The 22,287-nt window shown below is 41.1% G+C and overlaps 1 protein-coding gene across 1 annotated transcript in view; it reads right to left on the bottom strand.

Annotated features, from left to right (window-relative positions):
* Positions 1-13,893: 13,893 nt before the first annotated feature.
* KBTBD11 (kelch repeat and BTB domain containing 11) overlaps positions 13,894-22,287 on the bottom strand; it is a 62,816-nt gene continuing 54,422 nt past the window's right edge. The window contains exon 2 of the mRNA XM_069235815.1: positions 13,894-21,307. Within this exon, the coding sequence (XP_069091916.1) occupies positions 18,221-20,266 (2,046 nt within the window). The 5' untranslated portion in view covers positions 20,267-21,307 and the 3' untranslated portion in view covers positions 13,894-18,220. The remainder of the gene's footprint in view (positions 21,308-22,287) is intronic.

Below are 22,287 nucleotides of genomic sequence, written 5' to 3' on the forward strand. Positions count from 1 at the left end.
CAATCTACGATACAGGCATGCATCCACCTCAACATCCAAGGGTAGCTTAAGCAGACATAAGCACCACAGGACACCCCACCGGCATGCACTCAAACAACATTTAGATGCACACACAGCAACAGTCACAACCTGCCCTGACACCCCCACCAACTCCCCGCATCACACACAACACACGTGACCCACCTGCAGGCACCACACGAACATTCACAGATCCAGCCACTACACCAGTCCTACCCAAATACAGCAGACCATCAGACATCCACCCCAGTCACCACACCTACAGACACCACAACCATTGACACTCCAACATGCAGCACAACCACCATACCTGCAGTCACCACACCAACAGACAGTCATCCACCCACCATGGCATCCCCCAGCACATCTACCCCACCTCATCCCAAGACAAATAAATGCTCACACTCACCCACCCAACAGACACCCAGCACACACAATCATAACTCACACATTCATGCATCCATGATATCCACACCAACCCCTCTTACGTCCACTCCCTCTCCATCCACACCCAAACCCTTTTGCTATGACTGTCCCTGTCATTCTAAGAAAGCCTTCCTTTCTGAGTTTTCCCTTTTCCCTACTCCACTTCCTCCCTATTCCTCTCCCCCGTGACACCCCTAAATGTTTTGTTTACCTCCCCAAGTCAGTCCCTTCCACCTCTAAGCCCTCCCTTGCCTCCTTGAAAGTACACCCCCACCTGTCAAGAAGTCTACCCCTCCCAAAAAAAGCCAATCTTCCTCTAAGCCTAAAACCTACCCCCTCTCAAGCCACACCCAAAAGGTTCCCCTCCCAAACCTAAGCCCAACCACCCTTTGCCACCATCCCCCCAATAATCCCTGAGGTGCCTGCCTGCCTCCTTGATGTCCCTACCTGTGGAGGTTACTTGGCAGTCAGTAGTCAAGTTCGGGGCACACATATGTGCACTGTGTGCATTTTTATGTCTTCTACCTGGACTGGTTTATGATTTTGTTGTTCTAAGATTTGAGATTATTATAATTATTTGAATCAACCTGTTGTTGGTTAACATGTTACATCTATGTTATGCATTTCATTTTCTAGTATGGAGTTGTTCCTGGCTGACATTGTTTGTGTGTCAGTACTTGATTGTGTGAGGTGCTTGTGCTACCCATATTGTTTGGGCAGTATTTGAGTTTGTGTGCTGTGGTTTTGTGCCAAAGTGATAGTGTGTGTGTTGTGTTATGGACATGTGTCTGTTTTGAACATTTTTTTGTGATGCTATTCAGTGGTGTTTGTGTTGACATGTGTTTGCTGGTGTGTTGTGTGATTTGGTGTGTATTGACAGTGTGAGGGTTCATGTTTAGTGCATTGTATGTGAGATGTGATGTGCTGTGTGTGATGTGTATGTTGATAGGTACGTTGAATGGTTGTGTGGTTGTGTGTGTTTGTTGCCTGTTGGTTGTAGGATGTGTTGTATGTGTGATGTGTTCCTGGATAGTGTGTATAGAGTGCTTGCCAACATAATGACGATGGTATGGTTGTGGTTTTGTTGTGACATATTGTGTGTTATTGTGTGTAACCGGGCCTGTGCTGTGTTTCCGTGCGTAAGTGTGTGCTTTTGATGTGTGTTGGCCATACTGTGTGTGTTGTGTTTGTGCAGGTGTGTGTGTGTGGCTGTATGCGAGTGTGCATGTCAGTGTGTAACAGAATGTGGTAGTTGCCCTCACACCCCCTTCCTGATGGTATGTGCTCTGTGTGTGTACAGACATTGACATTATACAACAGTTATAGGTAAGTGCGTGTACTTACTGTTGCTGTTGTCGTCATCCCCGAAGATTCCATTGTCTTTTTGTGAGCAGGATCAGCAGGATGTGTAGTTCTAGTTCCATGGTGGCTCTGGGCAAGTATGGCTTCCTGAAGGTGAGTGTCTCCTTTTATGCTGTTGGTTTCCGCCTGGGTTTCCATGGTGGTGCCACCGCGGCGGAAACATTTGTGGTGTGCTGCCTCGTGGGAACAACGTATCCGTGGACCTGCAGTTGCCTTCCGTCATCTGTCTGTCCGCAATGGCAGTGGAGGCGGTACTTTGGCTGTATTTTCTTGAGAATACTGCTATGGTCATAATTTGGGGGCCTTCTCCACCAGCTTGTTGGCCTGTACGACCACTGTCACCAACATGAAAGTCCTGAGGACACCAAACTCAGAATGAGGCCGATTGTCTCTTAAGTTAAGCCTGACTGCTCTGTGCAAAGTTACCAGAGGGTGAGTACTTATGGTGTGTATCTGACTTGCCCTGACTAGGATTGTGGTCCCTGCAGTGACAAGGTGCATACCTCTGCCAACCAGAAACCCAATTCCTAACAAATATCATATCCTTAAAATCATTTACAAAATCAGCCATGAAACCCAATAGGCACCAGTTTTCAAAATTGATGCTGGTAGACTAACATCCTTGAAAGAAGGATACAAAGAAAACATAATATGGTGACTATGTGGGACAATATCATGATATGCTTTGGTTACTTAAAGCAATCAGGAATATATTAAAGTTTAAACAAGGTTGATGGCTCCCACAGTGAAACTGTGACATGCAGACCTTTAATAAGATGCAGGTTATAATATCAAAAGGCAGGTCAGTCAGTTAACAATCTGATAGCAAGTGAAGTAAATCACAAGCTGTCACTTTGTGAATAATTGCACAAATTTAGTGGTTTCTTTATTTTTATGGTATGTTATATTTTTATGTTAACTACTGATTTACACTCAATCAAAAACATATATGGTGGTCATAGCAAAAGGGTACGTGTTAACATATAATTTACTGGCATCAAAGCATATATATTTTTTTTAAATATGTATGTATATTTAATGTTATACATATGTATGTCTTTTGTTCATTTCGAAATGTCCAGGACACTCATGTAGCAAAAAGATACTCATATTTCTAGAAGGATGTGTATGAGCGCACATTTACCTCAGTGGTGGCTGAATAAAGCAACAAAGATGAAAACACATGAATCACATAAAATCATATAATTCAGAAACACTACCACTCGCAGAACATGCTCTGAAATGGGTTATTTCAGTGAGTGCACATTTCAGGGAAGTTAAGAAAAGTGTCAGAGTTACCACAAGGATGGTAAAACATATAACACCAAGTCAGATCTAGCCATCAATGGTGTGTTTTTGAAGATTGAATGTTAGTGTTGCTATTTGATCTGTACCAACATCTAGTTCTGTGCATTCCATGTGGAGTCCTTTTAAAGAGTGTGCCCTGCAATAGCTCTTAACATTATTGAAATGACGGGTCCAAGCACTGCTGGGTTGGTTACCACCTAAAAGTCTGAATGACAGAGTTATTTTTTCAAATATTTAATTGTTTTACAGAGAAATATATCTTTTGTTTGGAGTAATAAAGTGAAGTACATATTGTACACAATAGAAATATGTAGGTGTAAATACGTCAAAGATTGCTGATGAGGAAACTTCTAAAAATGAAAACTTGCAAATAGTAACATGTTTTTAAAGACTATTAAAGCTGTTAACAATTAAAGAGGTCTGAAGCCTTTGAAAAAAATACTTGGCTAATGTGGTGGAATTACTTGAAATTTCTGAATTATTATCGGAAATCTATCAATTCATAAATCAACAAGTCAGATGTTGTTTTTTTGTTGATTTGGGTTTGTGATAACCTTTTTATCCTATAACAAGAAATGGAAAAGGTGATCTATCAAACAGTCTTGGGACTGAAAGCATTGCAAAACATTATGTACTGTAAACTATTTCCACTTTACATTATAGCAAAATTGCTTTGGATAGTTGATTATTGCCAACAAGCGAAGAATCTTCCACTGCTGATCAAGATGATAGAAATGTGGCTCAGATGGAATTGTTGCAGGAAGTCCAAGAAGTAGTCCTTAAGATGGACAAAAAAAACAAATCAAAAATCAATATCAAAGAGCTGTAGCAGAGCTCAAATGTATCAAGTCAAATCACAGAAGCTCCTAATAGGCAGGCTCCACAATTTGTGTATGTTTTGATTTTTTTGTGCATAGGTTTTATCAAAGGGAGATTGCCAAAGTCAGGGCAGAGATCTCCACATGGAAAGTATAAGGAGAAGTACTGTCTACTTTACCATAAGTAGATCTCCACCCTAATGGCAGAGATTTCCGCATAGTAAAGTATAGGAAACAGTAAAAGAGTTTATTCAACTTGGAAAATGTTAGTAAAAATATTTTATGTTAAATACTAATGTAAGTTATGTTATATACGTATTTTAAATGCAGAACTAAAGAAAAATGCTATAGTACTATTAAATAGTTTGACTGAAAAACTACATTATTTAAAATGCATTAAATTACATTCATTTATTTTTCTCAAAGTTAAATTAAAAAATATTAATAAAGGCCCTTCAACACATAGGCCCTCATTCTGACCCTGGCGGTCGGCGGAGAGACGGCGGTCGGACCGCGAACAGACCGGCGGTATTAAAAATGGCATTCTGACCGCGGCGGTCCCCGCCGCGACCGACCGCTACTTCTCCACTCCGACCGCCGCGGCGGTCATGACCGCGGGGCTGGAGTTTGCGCACTCCGGCCCGGCGGTCGTCCCAAGACCGCCAAGGGTATTATGACCCTGCCTACCGCCGCGGTTTCTTGCGGGCGGGAACCGCCGTGCGAACCATGGCGGTAAGCACTATCGGGGCCAGGGAATTCCTTCCCTGGCACTGATAGGGGTCTCCCCCACCCCCCACTACCCACCCGAGTCCTCCCCCCACACCCTCCACCCCCCTGCCACCCCCCAGAGGTGGTACGAACCCCCTCCCCACCCCCACCCCGACATGCACATACATGTACCCCGACATGCACACACCCCCAACATGCACATATACACACCCCCTACACACACATACACAACGGGGACACATACCCGCACACATACATGCCGACATGCGCACCTGCCGAACAGCACACATTACCCATAGACACAGCAGCACCCCCCGCCCGCATACACGCACTCACACACCCCCTCTACACACTCACACGCACACCCCCATGCACGCCCACATCACACAACACCCCCCCACCCCCACCCCTCACGGACGATCAACTTACCTTGTGCGTTGGTCCTCCGGGAGGCGACGGGAGCCATAGGGACGTGACCGCCAACAGAAGACCGCCACACAGAAATGTGGGTCGTAATTCTTTGGGCGGTGTTCTGCTGGCGTGGCGGTGGAGGTTGACCAGTCTCCACTTTCCCGCCGACCGCCAGTGTGGCTGCTGGCGGTTTTCCGGCGGAACGCTCCCAGCGGTCAGAATGCGCACAGCGGCACACCGCCGCGGTCGGCGGTCTTCACCGCGGCGGTAACTCAGCGGTCTTGCGAAAAGACCGCCAAGGTCAGAATGAGGGCCATAGACTCTACCTGCTGTGCATTTCCCTTTTACAGCAACCTGATCCACTGCCAAGCTGGATAGGGAAGTATGCACCAGAATCATGGGGCTAGGTCGTTAAGGAAGTATCCTAACAAGCAAATGAAATAAAGGATTTAAAACATATAGACATCCACAGGAATTGCAAAGTTACAAACCAAGATGTGTTTTAAAAAAGTTCTGAAGTTCAGGTAACAATTTTATTGATTGATCGATTCACTTTTGTGCATCAATTACTTTCCCATTTATTCTGTTGCATGAAATGAAGACAATTCTATGACATAAGCCTTCTAACTAAATCATGAAATTACTTGGCATGCATTTTAGATTTTTTATGTAAATAATTGCAAGATAATGTAATAATTAAAGCAACATTAAGACATTGTTAATATTGTTCAATTTAACAAAACACAACAACCTTCAGCTGAATGTTTTCCTTTCAAATGTGTTTTTATTACGAGACAAAAGCTGGAATACAAAAACGGAAGCTTTGCAGTGCTTTTTTGTTTTTGCTGAACATTTGTTTAGAACAAACTGTTAATAAATATTACTATGCTTTTAGTCCATCTCGATTACGCTTGCTGTCTACAAAGATAGCAACAGTACACCAGAAAGGTCTGGCGCCAGCAAAGTGATTGAAGGGATAGGAATTTGGCAAGGGTGTTTCACTGGCAAATGCTATATTTTACTCACATGCGTTCATTCAACCACTAACTTTCATTCAATATATATTCTTCACTATTATGACTGTGACCACTGGGTGATCACTGTGGAATGTAAACATATCTGCAGCTGTACTATATTAGATGATTTGCTAGACTTGCATTTGTATCTAAATTTCAGACTCTTCAGAATAAGTCATTTTATACAAGGTGTACTTGTTACAAAGCTAATATAATGTGTCACTCTCTAGTAGGGACAATTTCGACAAAATGTTGCCATTGTGTAATACTTTTTATTCTAAAGTGAATTATCAGTTTTCTGAAGGAGAATTTGACAAATACCAAACAGTAGCACAATACCAGTTTTTGTTTGCTCCATTACCTCACTACTAATAGTACAATTACTTATGAATACTCTGTAGGTCTTCAAACATACTTAGCACATATTTAATTCTCATGAGCAATATTTTGCAAGTATGATGACACACAGATGTTCAACATTTAAACCCACTAATAGAATACTGTTTATATGAGTGTTTATGATATATTTTATTTCAAAATGAACTAAGCAATTAACAGAAATCTAATGAACTGGTCACATTCCAGTCACTCTCTGAAGATTTTGATTGTTCATTCAAATACAGGTCACCAGCAACAGTCTCCTGTGCACAGGGATGTTATGCATGACAATAAATGGGGCAGTAGATCTGTGTTTTAAAAATGAATTTTTAAAATGACTAGTAAGACAGCTCAATCAATTAATGTACTCACAACAGATGTATGTGGTACAGTGAAGATTACAGTGTTTAGGGGGTTGATATGGTCATTGTCTCTCATATGTGCAGGTTCAAAAACAGAGTATACCACTGTGTTGTGGGAAAATAAAAGTTGCTAAAAAACTAATACAATATTTGTATGCTGAAGCAGTATATCAATAATCAGTTCATGAAGTTAATATGAAAGTGTGAATTTAAAACGTTTCCCCAAAATGTAGAGAATAAGGGCCTGATTTTGATTTCGGAGGAGGGATTACTCCATCACAACCGTGACAGATATTCCATCCACCGAAATCTAAATCCCATTGTTTCCTATGGCATTTAGATTTCAGCAGACAGGATATACGTCAACGTTGTGACAAAGTAACCCGGCTGCTGAAATCTAAATCAGTCCATTAGTTACACTTTGGGAGGATCTACTAAGTCATAATCATCTGCCTTTACAGGTGCATTATATTTTAAGGTGGACAGGATATACATCACATTTTTGACTGAGTACTCATCCACCAAAATGTAAATCAGGCCCATAGTCTCTTGACCGATATATGCAAATAATATTGCAGAACACTGGCCAATGACCGCCAGGGTCACAGTGGTGGTTGGCCCCCCTCCAATGCAGCGGTCTGGCCTCCACATTAGGACCGCAGTAGTAGCGCTGCGGTCGGACGGCCAGGGCAGTGCTGCAAGGTATTAGGACTCCCTTCTTCGCCAGCGGTTTCATGGTGGTAGTACTGCCATGAAATGGCTGGCAGAGACGGGGTGCAGGGAGCCCCAGGGGGGGCCCTGCACTGCCCATGTACTTGACATGGACAGTGCAAGGGCTCCTTTGGCCAGCCCTGTCACAATATTCACTGTCTGTACATTGTGAGGAGTGCTGCTGCACCCTAGGCACTACAGCATTGCTGCTGGCTCTATTATCAGCCAGGGACAAGGGTGTAATCCATATCCTGCTTGGTCAGCGGGTGGAAACTCTGTTTCTGCCCGCTGACCCAGTGGGAAACTCGTAATGGCCCTGGCGGGAAGGCTGCCGCATTGGCAGTAACCTACCCGTTGTGTCTTTGGCAGGTGTGCTTTTCCGTCTGCCGAAGTCATAATAACGCCCATTGTCTTTAGCCAATGGGGCAGTTACCAATTTTATCTATCAGTACAAAATTTAAGACTGATTTGGTGCTTGGATTAATACAACTGGAAAGACTAGAAGACTGTGTTAGATGTCCAGGGATTATAACAATAAAGGGTGTACAGAATGCACAGTATGTGCCCTCATCTAGCTGAGCTTCCGACTACTGGTTGTTACAGCATGTTGCAGGTGAATATACTGACATATCACATATGGCACCTTCATGGACTATGGTTCTATAATACCAATCTAACACCACTTCCAATAGCTATTTATGGGTTAACTAATGTTCTGAGAATTCGATTTGTATCATAATAGGAATGTTGTTTTCATAAGGTTTTATATGTATTCATGTATGTAGCTACAAATGCACGTCTCTTGAGCGAAACATTCGATTTTCATTTCAACAAGTTAAATGAAACAAGATATCCCACCCTACCTTTGGGATGAAATGGTCTCTGGAGCTTTGCAATTAAAGCAAGAAAACAACAGTCACAATAAACACCACATTAGTAAGAATTATACAAATTCTTGACAGAGCATTAAGAACATTTATAATCGAAGGAACACTGTTAGACACTGGTCAATTTCAGTGGTGCATTTGAGAAATTATATCACATTCTACTATATTCTTTCTCAAAACACCATCTTAAGTGTAAAAAGAATGCTTGCATTTATATCCCTAAATCAGAGGGAATATGTTGAATTGGGCAACTAAATGTAAAAACGTAGAGGCAAGCTTAATAAACTTACATCGTCATGTGATCTGAACAAAATGGTTTGAATAATAACCATAAAAAAACAAGTATTTTTATTGGGCAACCGCCTAAAAAATATATTTTAATTGTAGTAATAGAACATAGTCATTGAAAAACTATATATAAAAAATCACCATTAAAAACAGTGACTCTTCCTCTACCTGATAAATGAACTCCATGTCTAAGAGTTGAAAAAAGATTTGCTCATTGGTCATCACTGTCTATGTGCAATAAACTACATTCCAAATGGTTGTTCGAAAAGGAATTTAAACCTCCAGTGAAAAACTTTATAATATTAAGTTCCAAAAACACTTTTCAGTGAAATTGTGAAAACAAATTTGACACAGTACAAAACACTTATTTAATTACTAAACTTAAGTGTTTTGGGGATTGTTTCCCAGTGTCGAGAGCACAATAGACACCAGGGTAGATTTGCTCCTACAAGAACAAACTTTTGGGGAATCCTCACTATCAAATACATTTATTATTTTAAGTGTGTCTACGTTTGGAAATTATAAAGAGCTCAATAATTATTAAATGTACACTCTCTCTCTCTCCTCTTCAGGTCAAATGTATTTTTACCATTTTTCTTAAAGCAATAGTTTAGAGTTAATATACGTTTCAGTTCAATGCACCAGATCCCAAGTGGTCCATATTCCTACTTAAATTATAGCTTTTACTCTAGTAAGTCAAGTAGCATTTACATTGTCACATCCTAAAAAAATATTTCAGGGGTCTCCAACGGGTAGCTGAGGACCTACTGGTAGCTCACCAATATCTTGGAAGTAGCTCCCTGAAATGCTGTCCAAAACAGTATGTAATTCAGAGTGACTAGCCATTTTGAGAAGACAGTGCTACACATCTTTGTTTCCTAGAAGGGACTGCCGGCTAAAACAGTGGCAGGGCCACAGACCTACACACATACACACAGAGTGGAAGTGAGAACCATATGTTAGCAACTCTGTAGACAAAGAGAGCAAGACTGAAGGCAGGTAATGGTCTTGTTTGTTTCAGACAGTGGGAGTGGTATGTGTACGTATGTATGTGTATTTGCTTATATTTTTATGTGTGCATGCGTATGCATATGTGTGCATTTATGTATGTGTTGTGTATGTCTCTGGCAATGTGTCCCTTCTTGAAATACATCATCTCTTCCTGCAAGCCATTCTTTATTTCACGGCTCCAAATGTATCTGGTACCCCTAATATATGGGGTCTGTTTCTGGCACAATTACATCTCTTTCGGGCATAACATTGGCACTGGCATAATAATGTTAAGTCATGACATATGTGGGCATCCTTCAACTAATAATGGCAGAATAGCCTCTATCCTAACCTTACTGTGAGTACGCTTGGCTTAATTGTGGCCATTTATCAAATGATCATGGCCATACTTAAATTAATACTGTCCAAGGCTCACATGATGTGTGTGGTCTTCACATTATGATGTGCAGCAATGGCACAGATGTGGCCCTGACATCGTGGTGGGCATCCTTGGCATAATGTAGGCATCTTTGGCACTGTGCTGTGCGTTCCTGGTATGAGATGATAAAACCTGGGCTGATGGGGCAGAATCAGTACTTTTCATGCATTTGTATTGCTTATAATATAAAATGTGTACACAATATTTGTATCATCTTATTTCACTAAGATAAACATTCTCAATTTTTATAATCTGATGTTGAGCCCTTTTTGTGGTGTTTTCATTGTGTTACTGTGTGTGTTGCACAAATACTTAACACATTTCTTCTTTAAGTTAATCCTGCTTGCTCTGTGCCAAGCTACCAGAGGGTGAGTGCAGGTTAATTTATGGTGTGTTTGACTTACCATGACTAAGACTGTGGACCCTACTTGGACAGGGTGCATGCCTCTGTCAGCTAGAGAACTAATTTTGAACACCCTGTTTTGTGCTTTGGAGTTGTTGGTGTTCAAATACAATACTGAAATTTAAATATCATCCAGCAAAAATATTGTATCCAGAATATAGACTGCCACGGTATCATAAAAGTAAGCAAATATACAAATGCATATTTTTATTTACATTCTTCATTCCACTTCTAATTAGCTTGAACATATGTATATATCTCTTCAAGGTATATAGAGGTGGAGTTTAGAATAGTAAATCTATACTTACCTAGATATATGTAGGTTTATGATATTGCATTTTTCAATATTCTGATATGGTATTTTGGCATCACTCAGTATTGTTACAAGGTAAGGTGTGGTCCCATTGTTATTGTCTCTGATGTGATCACTACTGCAACAATTGCCAAAGTCATTAGTAGCACAAGACTATTTTCACATATCAGAAGAAGATTTCATAATAGACAAGATTAGAGACCCTTGATCTAGCCTGTAAGACCATGATAGAAAGTTAAGAAAATTACAAAATGTAAATACTTTCCCAGAGTATGGTGGCCAGAAAGTTCTGGCTTTAATGCAAAGTTTAATTCTTAAAGTTGGAAGAAATTGGGATCTTTAATCAGCAGCATAGCCAGCTGCCTCTCTATGAGCAAAGTATTTGTTTAAACTAATCAAGACCTCATATTGTTATTGTCTTTACATTCAGGGCTATTCCATCTGAATTTACCTGATGAATGAAGGAAATCTGTAAAGCAGAAGGGACAGTTCACTCAGTTTGGCACCTGTGTTTACTGTGCTTGGAATCGCCCGATTTATCACATTTAATCAATCCAGCTTGGATGCATGTACTAGCTAACAAAGATGAACAAACGAAGAAAGTTGTTATCAATATCAATTTCCACCCCACCAAATTTTTTGCTTAAGTAAAAAGAGATGTGTCTTTTCATGCGTAATGAAGAATATATTGACTCAATGTGAGCCAGAGTTGGACTGTTTCTGTTTTGTGACAAAGTTGGCTAGGTCAAAACCTAGATTGTACTTTATACACTCTCAAACAATGTACATTTTAGTACCAATTAACTGCTACCCGTTTTTTGCTACATTTCTCCCCATTGGATTTAACTTTTGATATCAGAGCTTTTTCAGAAGGGTATTGACCGACGTTTCACATAACACACCAATATACAGATAACCATTGTGTCTTATACTTATTTAAGTATAATATAATAACAAATGCATGGTCATGTAGATTTGAATATTCTTTGGAAGGGAAAATGTAACTTAAGCCTAACTTATCCCTATTACGGCCACAAAACAATATAAGGTACAGAAAGAAAATTGGGCCCCAGAACCCATATACAAAACATGTCATGAAAGTAGCACATATGACTGCATGTGGGCAACATTTTCACTCTTACCTACTATCACTCTAATCTGGTTCTGTTGGTGATTCATGGGAAAAAAAGGAGAAATTCCTATTCTAATGGTGCAGATAACAGCTAACCACCAGGATCTGAACTGGACGAGCATCCTAAATAGGGCAAAGTTTGCAGTGAGAGTCTAAGGTGGCAAGACCACATTTAGGGCCTGATTACTACCTTGGCGGACGGGATACTCTGTCACAAACGTGACGAATATCCCATCCGCCGTATTACAAGTTCCATTATATCCTATGGAACTTGTAAAACGGCAGGTGGGATAACCATCACGTTTGGGACGGAGTATTCCATCCGCCAAGGTCCTAATCAAGCCCTTAATTTTGACATATTACATGAAGTCAGTTTTACATTTCTGTGAAATACAAATGTGCATACTGGTACATAATGTAAAGAGCCTCTGCATCCGTGCGATGAGGTTGTATCTCGTTATGTGGATTTAATGTCTTGCTGCTAGTCAATGACCATTAAACATCACAAATTGTTAGACAGTTTTTGCGACTCTAGCTATGCTGAAAAAAAAAATGAATTTGCAATTGCAGCTCTCCAGTGCTGATTTACTGAATCGTGATCTGCTAAATTTTCAGAAAACATCTTTTATATATGACAGTATAACACACCTTAGGGTAGCAGATTTCACATTGTCACAAATATATGGAAAATAATAAGGGAAGCAGCAGTGACAATTAAAAGGGTGAGTACATTGATGAATTTGGATCTTTTGGGGCAATCACAAATATGCCCAGAGTATTATCTGTCCTTAAATACCCATGCATATTTATCTGTGAGCATTCAGGCAGGCTGAAGTTGCCCAAACACCTCAATTTCCACTGGGTTCAGATAAAGAGTTTCCCCGACACAAAAACGTTTCCATGTGAAGAAAAACTGTGGAAACATTTTATGTATTCCCACACCTAATGATTTTTGAAGGCATAGAGTTAAATTTGAGAGGCATATTCAGAGAAAAATACCAGTGTCATATTTCCTCCTAAACAGGTATGTGGCATTTATAAATCTGTGAAAACATGGGAATATATACATAAGTGTTAGGTGTTTTGCCTACAAATGATTTGTAAATATTCTGGAAGATATTCTTTTTACAACTACAGCCTAGAGTCATATTAAAAGCCATCTTGTACACAGATAGAGAAGGGAGTAGGTCCCCGTTGTTGACTAAATCAAGCTGTCTAGAGTTCATATTAAACACAGTAGATCTATGCCTTATTGCAGGAGCTGCAAACAGCACATATAGGAAACAAGGAGTGCTAGTGCCACTACAATTTCTGTTAGATAAATTGTAATGTCATGTTTAAATATCAAAGATAAAATGGCAACTGCATTCTTTGGGGCATATATGTCAATATTGTTGTGTTGTGTTCATATCATATTTTCAGGATAACCCCTAAGTAAACTGTTTCCCTTTAAATGCACTCTATGCAAATGTATGTTATGTAGATTTCCTGAAACCCTGGCACAAATACATTCTTCTTAGGTCTCCTGGGCACCTCTCAGCTACAGGAAACACATACATAATGGGCCATCCTAAACTAATGTTTATCTGATAAATGTATTACATAGGATAGAAAATCTGTTGATGACTTATTCAAACAGTATTGACCAACATTTTGGCCCGTAAATTCTTGAAATAAAATAAACGACTCACTTCTAACCTACTTGGTTAAAGGATAGTTCCACCTTGAATAGGTGCGGCAATAACACTAAGACATCCTCTATTGCAGTTTCAGGAAGTTAGAAAACAACTGTGAGTCAATCATTTCTAGGTGTAATTAGTATGCTAAAATAGGGGAGTTCAGCAGATAGTCAATATTTACAGAAAGGTACAAAATTTAGATGTACACATAAGTGGAAAACGTAAGAATCAGAAAGTTTTATATTTTCAAAGGAATGCTCAAGAAAGCTTAAATTAACATGGACAATGTTTCAGATAAAGGGGAACATTTGAAGACAAAGTTCACTGTTACATAGTGCAAAAATATGCCTATGGACAGGACAGGCACATCAAACTCCAAAAAGATTAGAACAACTTCAGTCATTTGTGGGGGCAAGTTAAACTGCTTGTTGTCATTGAATCCTCCAGACACTGCAGATGTGTGAAGTGCAAATAGTTGGTCATATCTAACTGTGCTCTAATAAAAAGCTGCCTGATCTATAATGGAGTTGATTCATGCTAACAGATCATTTGATCAAGCACAAAAATGTACCTAAGCACCCAAAAACGTTTGTGAATAGGGACATAAACTTTCGATCCAGACTAGGCTCTGTTAGAAACATAAGCCACAATTATATAATTGTATGAATTCTAGTGATGTTTAGTGAATTTGAAAGTAAGCTTCAAGCAAGCACTATCCAGAAATAAATCTTATTTCTTGGAAGGATTGGTCACAGCCCAGCTGGGCAGAATAGTGATAACTAAATGATAACTGATTCATTCTATTATCATTTTTAATATAGCTGTGGGGCTGGCAAATTAGCCAAAAAAGTACATTCTTGCATCTCTGACCATTATATCTGTAGCTCGACTACCGTAGCAACAAATGTAAATTCTGCTCATTCAGAGAAGAACACAGCAATGTAACACTACTTTTCTGATTTTGGCTTGGGGCACTGCAGCTGACAATTGGAGTAAATATCTCTATAGTATGCATCCTTGTGTCCATCTCTGATTTCCTACCATCCCTACTTGAATTCTGAATAATCCATAAACAAATTAAGGCCCATATTTACAAGGAGCTTGCGCCGTTGCTGTGTCATTTGTTTTTGATGCAGCGGCGGCGCAGGCTGCTGAGCCGTACCTACAAGGCAATGCAAGGCCACTATGCATGGCTTTTCATGGCCTTGTAGATATGGAGTAAGGCAACGCAGAACAAGTCGCTGTGTGGCCTTACTTTGTGTTAGGGAAGCATTTCCATTGGTGTGGGTGCTCCCACACAACATCCATGGATTTTGACGCATTCCCAGATTTACAAGGTTTTGTAAACCTGGGAATGCATCAAAAATCTATGCCACCCCAGGGGTGGCATAAGACTGATGCAACTGGGAGAACTATCTTTATTTTGCCCGTTTTTTCATCTTTCTATGTGTGCTGCAATCTGCAGCTCACATAGAAAGAGGAAATTGCCTCCATTGATTGTTTTTGTGCAGGAAGATTTCCCTTGGTGGTGAAGGGGGGCCTGTGCTGGTGCATGGCAGCAATTTCCGCGCAGGGGGAGAGGGCAGAAATGTGCTGTATCTTGTAGCTATGGCGCATTTCTGGCCTTTCCCGGTGGGGCAGGGCAGGGCAGCGCAGCAAGGAACTTAGTGCGTCGCCCTGCACCATAAGGCTTTGTAACTACGAACCTAAGTCTACTTTAAACAGGGAGGCTAAAGTTGCAGCATACTTAAACAAACCTACAATTCTCTTTCTATGAATCTTCTGCTGCAACTTGTGTTGTTACAAATAAAAGTAAAAAAATGTCTCAAACTTTCAACTCTAAGGTGTGATGTTGTGTCTTTCCTGACGATTTATGCTTCCAATAGTAATAAAATAGAGTAGAATAAGTTCTTATGAGAGCCAATAAGCTGGTGTGTGGTTGCTTGTATTCTGTCCGGAGGGATCCAGGCTTTGCAATTTGGTTTGAACTCTTCCTATAGGAGCAGGACCAAGACTGATTTGCATATGCCTGATCTACGCCTCGAGAGGCACAGTGGATTAATAACAATAGTCTGGAATGCAGCTCTGGGAGATTGCCAGAGTGTAACTCAGGCATCGTTTCCATCACTTTGTCACGCTAAGCTCTGACATTTTCAGAAGCCCAGGCTGGTCCAGACAGCATGAACGTAGTTTATCCAAGTAAATCTGAGTCATCCAAATGAACTTAAATGTAGCCACCGTGGTCATGGTTTGCCAACTGGGGAGTTCAGATAGACCGAAACTGGGAGAAAAGTCAACAAACAGACAATCTGTAACAACGTTTCATTAATGGAAACCCTAACACCATTAATGAAAGTCGAAGGGTGCTTCCTCATATCTGCAATATTATTTCACAAAAATCACATCATTTACACCAAAACACGGAAACACACATGTCTTCGGGTGGACACTATAATAAAAATCAGTATTTAACTTCTGAACATTTATAACCAGATCAGTAATAAAAATGGTTTACAGTGTCACATTAACTCATTTTTTATCAGAAACTGTATCACTTATGGAATGTTGATGCCACAGCAGACTTAGACAACGTATTCTAATGAAACGAGTACCCTGGTCATTGCTAGTGAGTTCAGAGCGTGGTTAATTAATCATAACGAAAATTCGTAGACCCAGAGGCCAGTACTACTGGCGCTCCCAATACTAAACAAAAAGTGTGAAAGCGGCATCACAATATTTAAATATTTAGATATAAAGGGCGATTATAAAAATTGTGTTGTCGGTGGCTTTGCCACCCTTAATTCCCGTGAATTCATGTTTTTATGGTTTGAAGCGCGTAAAAAATTTAACTTGCACCATTATTTGGAAGCAAATTCCCTAATTGTGTTTCATTTCTGGGAAATATTAAACTGCAAAGCCGCACAGATGAAGATGCGTGTTTAACAAATACTATCAGCCCTCAAAAGTGTCATGTTCGATGTAAAAAAAAATAGAAAATGGAGGTTCCTAATGAAAGCGGGTTATAAGAAAATGTTGAAAGAATACATTTGCCATATTTTTCACTATCCACCTGCGCATATGCTGTTATGGGTTTTCTAAGTGTTGCACTCGCAGCTAGGCATAACAAAACACATAGAAATATATCTGTGTATCACAGTTTTCCTTCCTTTTGTATTAAAATTCTGCTACACGCATTCAAAACGCAAAGCATTTTGCATTGAAAATAGCTGTTAGTTATGAAATTACGAAATCGACTGAACATTGCCTAGAAAGTCAAACCCTGTATTCAACACTGAAAATCCTAATAATGTCAGCATAAAGAGTAAACTATATGCGTAAATAGTTTTCTGCTGCAAGTATCAAGCATTTCTCAGGGAATGTACATGCTATTTACACATCCCTTGGTCCGGAACCGTCAGCCATCCTAATTGCAGCAAAGGCGAAATAATTCACATTTTTTAATATCAAAGATGTCAACATGCATTCAATAATTTATCAGTACACTAGCACTTATACATGATGTTAGACATTAATGTACCCGATAGATTTGGATCACGATGGCTGGTAGGAGCTTTACATGTTGCAGTTAGGACAAAGAATAGCATTAGAGACACCACCAATGCAAACACCCTCTCTTGCATTAGATGTGCAGCTACATTACATGTATGTGAGCTGTTGCCAGGATACTTTATATGTTTTTACAAGAACTTAACGTTTCTGCTGCCTGTAACTATAACTTGAGAACCAGCAAAGCCTTCTCAGTCTCATACCTGGAGATGCAACAGGCTGGTGAATGGATGCAGATACTGTAGAGAAACCCATAGTTCTCTACATAGTTGATAAATGTAAACAAAGGCACATCATATTGCCCACAACAATATTCCAGTATAAGACTATGCCAGACCAAGATGTGTTACCCACAATGATACATTATCCAGGCATAAGAGTTCCACCCCTGCCTTCTCCGAGGTCCGAGAAGACATGAAAGGTGACTGATGGGTAGTTTGAGAAGGTTAGCACACTGTTTGGATAAAAAAAGTGAAACAGTGGTCAAGAAAAGTAACTCAAATACATTATTGAATCCATCTACTGAACATCAGAAAATGACAATGTTCACTATCTCCTTCTCAATGAAACATACTGGAAGGGTAAATTAAACGTCACCGGGGAGCACATATTCAAATGAGGTGCCCCTACAATCAAATGACACGGACGATAATGTATTAGGGGCATTGTGGCAACTATCGATGTCCCAGCTGCTCCCAGAGCTCAGGTTTGCTCATAGTTGTTGGCAGTGTACAAATGCTGAGAGGGTGAATGAATCTAGGAATATACAAAACAAAGGATAACAAGCAAGTATGACACCGTTTTACTGAGTTACACAATTGGATCTAGTGTGTAATGTCAAAACACTGCCAGTGCTTGTGGAAGTCAGCCAGTAAAATGGAGGTACAAACTTACAAATGAGAATCCATCCCACTCTTCACACATGGTTATGTCATGTACCCATATAAATATGTTTCATTTGGTAAGACCATTAGGCAAGGAATTCAAGCATGGTCCTCCTGCCTGTTGTCCATCTTCTCTGGCAGACTAAGAGCAAATGGAAATAATACGCCCTTCGCATCTGGTGGTGGCTTAATGCACTCTGAGTCAAATGAGCCAGTGTAGCCCCCATCCCTGGATTCTGGACCTAAGCAGAATCGCATTGCACTAGAACGGTTCACACAGTAGATGATATCTCCCAATGCTGTGCAGCGGAAAGGCAGTAAAGAGATCCCACTGCATTCTGGGTTATCTCTTCCAATTTGCCGCAGTGAGGCACAGTCACTCCACCTTCTGGCCACTGCATTGTATTTGAAAACATTGATCCCCTCATTGCGGCCAAGGTCAAAACGGTAAATAAAGCCCTTAACTGCCACCATGTCTGCAGAGCGTCGCCGACTGCTGTTATAGGGACACTCCTCCCAGGCATTGCGACGTGGGTCATACCTCAGCAGCCGATAGAAAAGAGTTCCCCCAGAGACATAAATCTCTCCAGCACAGGTGACTGCCTCATGTGCCACAGCAAAGGCGCCCTTAGGCAGTGGTGCCACTGAAGCCCACCGGTCAGTGCGTGGGTCATATCGCTCCACTGTGAATAAGCACTCACCTCCCACTGCATAGAGATATCCATCCAATGCCAAAAGCTTGAGCTGTGCACGGGGCTGGGTGAGGGAGCGCACCTGACTCCATTCACCAGTGGCTGGGTTATAGTAGAATACCTTGTCTGACTGTTTGGCCCGCTCCCCTTGGCCACGAATGCCACCTGCAATGAAGAAGTAGTTATAGAGGACACAGGAACTGCAACCCTTGGCATTGGCTTCATCGGGTATCTGGGTGAGTGGTCTCCAAGACTTGGTTTGCTCATTATAGATGTAGATGAAGCGACTGTCCTCATCAGTAGAGGAAGTGCTGACAGTGCTGGCAGGGCTCTGGGGACGACTGCTTTCCCGGCTCTGTGGCCTACTACTGCCAAAGCTGTTCATCCTTTCAAAGGCATCACTCATCTCTGCCACCAGAAGTCGCTGCTGTCGGCCCTCTGTCCTGCGCCGTAGGATAAGGTCTCTCTCTGCCCCACTCAGTCGTCCATATACTGCTGGATCACGCAGCACCTGTAGAAAGTTGTCACTCATAAAGCGATAAGTGGCTTCACGGAGCTCACTCAGCCTCTGCCGCTTGGCTATGTTTAGTATTTGGTAGCAGTTAGCAATGGTGATCTGTGCCCGCATGCTGTCAGTAGCACACTGCACAGCACAAGGCATCTGAAGAAACTGTGCACCTGCAATCACCTCTACTACTGTTTCCAGAGTCACTTCTAGGTGTGAAGTGTAGATGTAGTCTATCAGCAGTTTCAGAGTTGTGTAGCTCAGCCCCTTGATACGAAGAATGTCCCGGGATGAGCGTGCCCTAAAGTAGTCACTCTTCTCAGCCAGTATAGGTTTATGAGCCTGGATTCTTTTCCCAGCCACCTCAATCACCAGATCTGGAGTACCTTCAACTGAGTAGTCTGATCCTGGTACTTTTCCATTGCCCAGGTGGTCTGCTGACTTTCCTCCCATCTGTGTGTTGGTGTTAGCATCTTGCCTGATCAGATGAGCATTTTTGTTGCTTTTTTGCCCTGCTCCAGACTGAGCACAATTAGTAACAAGAGAAGGGGAGCTGCCATTCCCCAGTTCAGAGGTGCTGCTGGTATTATTAATCTCCCACTGGTTTTCAACAACTCGGCCTCCATACCGGCCAGTTCCAGCACTGTCCTCCCGAGGGTCACTTGAAAAGCAGAGAGAGGAGCTCAAGCTGCAAGGGGACTGGACCTGAAATTCTCCTTCCTCTCCCAGTTCCCCATTGCTGCTAAAGTCCAAATTCCCCTCGAATTCAGGACTGTCCATGCAGCTGGAGTGCAGGGTGGTGGAACTGCTGTTGCTGCTCTCAACATCTCTGGTCAGCGCTGGTTGTACACAGTCGAGGTCACATTTCGCCTCTGGGAGAGCCGCTGAAGGTCCCTCGTTGCTGTGAACATCGCCTTCATAGTTTGCTAAGTTCACCGAGTTTTCCATGGCTTTCGTGTTGCTGTCGCCGGCTCAGCACATAGCCCTGATTACAATACCAACGTCTGCCTGCGCTTTCCTGGCTTTGCTCTGTTTTCTCTTGGCACACTAGCCACGGCGATTTCTTTTTTTCACACAGTAATTTTCTGTCATGTCACTGATCCAGCTTCACTGAAAGAAGGGTGTGGCAGAGAAAACAGCTCTAAACATTGAACTTTTGAACTGCCCTATGTCAACATGGTCCATACCTGCACGAATATCTCTCTTTAAGGAATACTGACAGTTTTATTAGTCACACGTGGCCCAGTTATCGCTTTGATTCTCGCACATAGCCGTCCAAGTTCCACCATTAATCGCAGAGATCCCAAACCGATTAAATTGCACCCAGACTTCTCTCGACTGCTCAGCGTACCGTTTGGCTGGGCAAGTATAAAAAATATATCGGGCTCCTCTTTCAGTGACGAAGGTCTAATATTGCCAGCACTGCAGAGTTTTGTGTTTTCACTCCGAGTTTATTTCTACCCAGGAACGCGATTCTTGGATCATTTTACAAGTAGCAGCGAAGTGTAGACGTTTGAGAAACCATTCCATCAAGCCTGCACGTGACTAATTTCGACTCTCCTCAGTGGAAAAAAAAACAAGAAATGTCTTTCCGAAAGAAAACATTAAAACTAGATTCTTACTAGTTAATACCGAATATTTTCGCAGCGGGAAAATATCTCTCTTTAGCATTTGGGCATCAGCTGCTAGGTTTGTGGCGAGTTTGACCGTTTATTTTCCATTGCTGTACAGTGCACAGAAGTCATGGTGTAATTTCCCCTTCACCCGCTGTGCAGAGGAGGGAGCGGCCAGTTGCACAATCGCTGACTTGAGGCAGTTCGCAGAAGCAGCGTGCAAGCGTCAGTAAAACATGAGACGGAGATCATACATATGACTGGTCTTGCAAGCTCAAACGTTTCTTCTTCAGGGGAAAAACAACACCATTCTTTTCACCTCAGAGGTCGTCTTTCCTATTGTCGTGAAAATATCATGACGTGCCACACGTTTCTCCTGAAAAATAAGATATAAAAGGCGTGAGATGTTTGATATTCTAATAGGACACATCAATTGGTTTAAAGCTATAATAATACAGTATGAACAATGAGAGTGCCTAAATTCAAGGCAGTGAGAGCTTTGTTGTTCCACTAGGAAACACACCAACGTATTTGTTTTGTCATTTTAAGTTAATAATTTATCATATAAATATTTGGCACTAATACTGTACAAACATACACATACGTGTGCATTAATATACACTCTGTTTTAGTTCAAAACATTCCTCCTTATTACATTGTTGCCTCAACACAGTAACATATTAATAAAAGTATCACACACACATTAATACACATACTGTTTTTTTTTTACTATGCAACCATTATTATAATTTATAAATATCTTGATTATAGCATTGTCGTCACTAATTTTATGCGGCCGCAAATATTTAACTTAACTTTTCTGTTTGCCCAAATACATGGACTCACCCTCTTGCATATTCTAATTATTGATTATGCTTGAGGTAAACTATGCCATGCAAAGCGACGGGTGGGATAGTGTGCACTTTAGATCAACAGCTCTTCTATGAAGATCATGCTTTTAGCCTACAAATAAGGTTGTACATATACAATGTAGTTTATGACCAATTGCTAAATATGTCCTTTGGGATGTTCCTATTTTTGGTCAACCAACTTAGTCTCCTCCATAAAGACTCCTGATTTGCAGCAGGCCCTACATCGTCCCATCAATAAAGACAAATGCATTTATATTAGTTATTTTTATAGTCCCTGCTATACTCCTTGAGAGGCCTAGAGCGCTTAATATCACCCAGTCTCGGATGGCCTGTTGGGCAGTCATGTAGTGCTTGAGGAGCTGTCCCAGTCGAGTCAACAATAGTAGGAACTGAATCAGAAATAATGAGTTAGAACCGTGAACTATACAGTTATATATTGTATAACAACCAGATCATCAAATGCCATCCCGAGACTGACCTTTTC

Source organism: Pleurodeles waltl, chromosome 5 (genome assembly GCF_031143425.1).
Source record: "Pleurodeles waltl isolate 20211129_DDA chromosome 5, aPleWal1.hap1.20221129, whole genome shotgun sequence".
In the NCBI taxonomy this organism is placed as follows: domain Eukaryota; kingdom Metazoa; phylum Chordata; class Amphibia; order Caudata; family Salamandridae; genus Pleurodeles; species Pleurodeles waltl.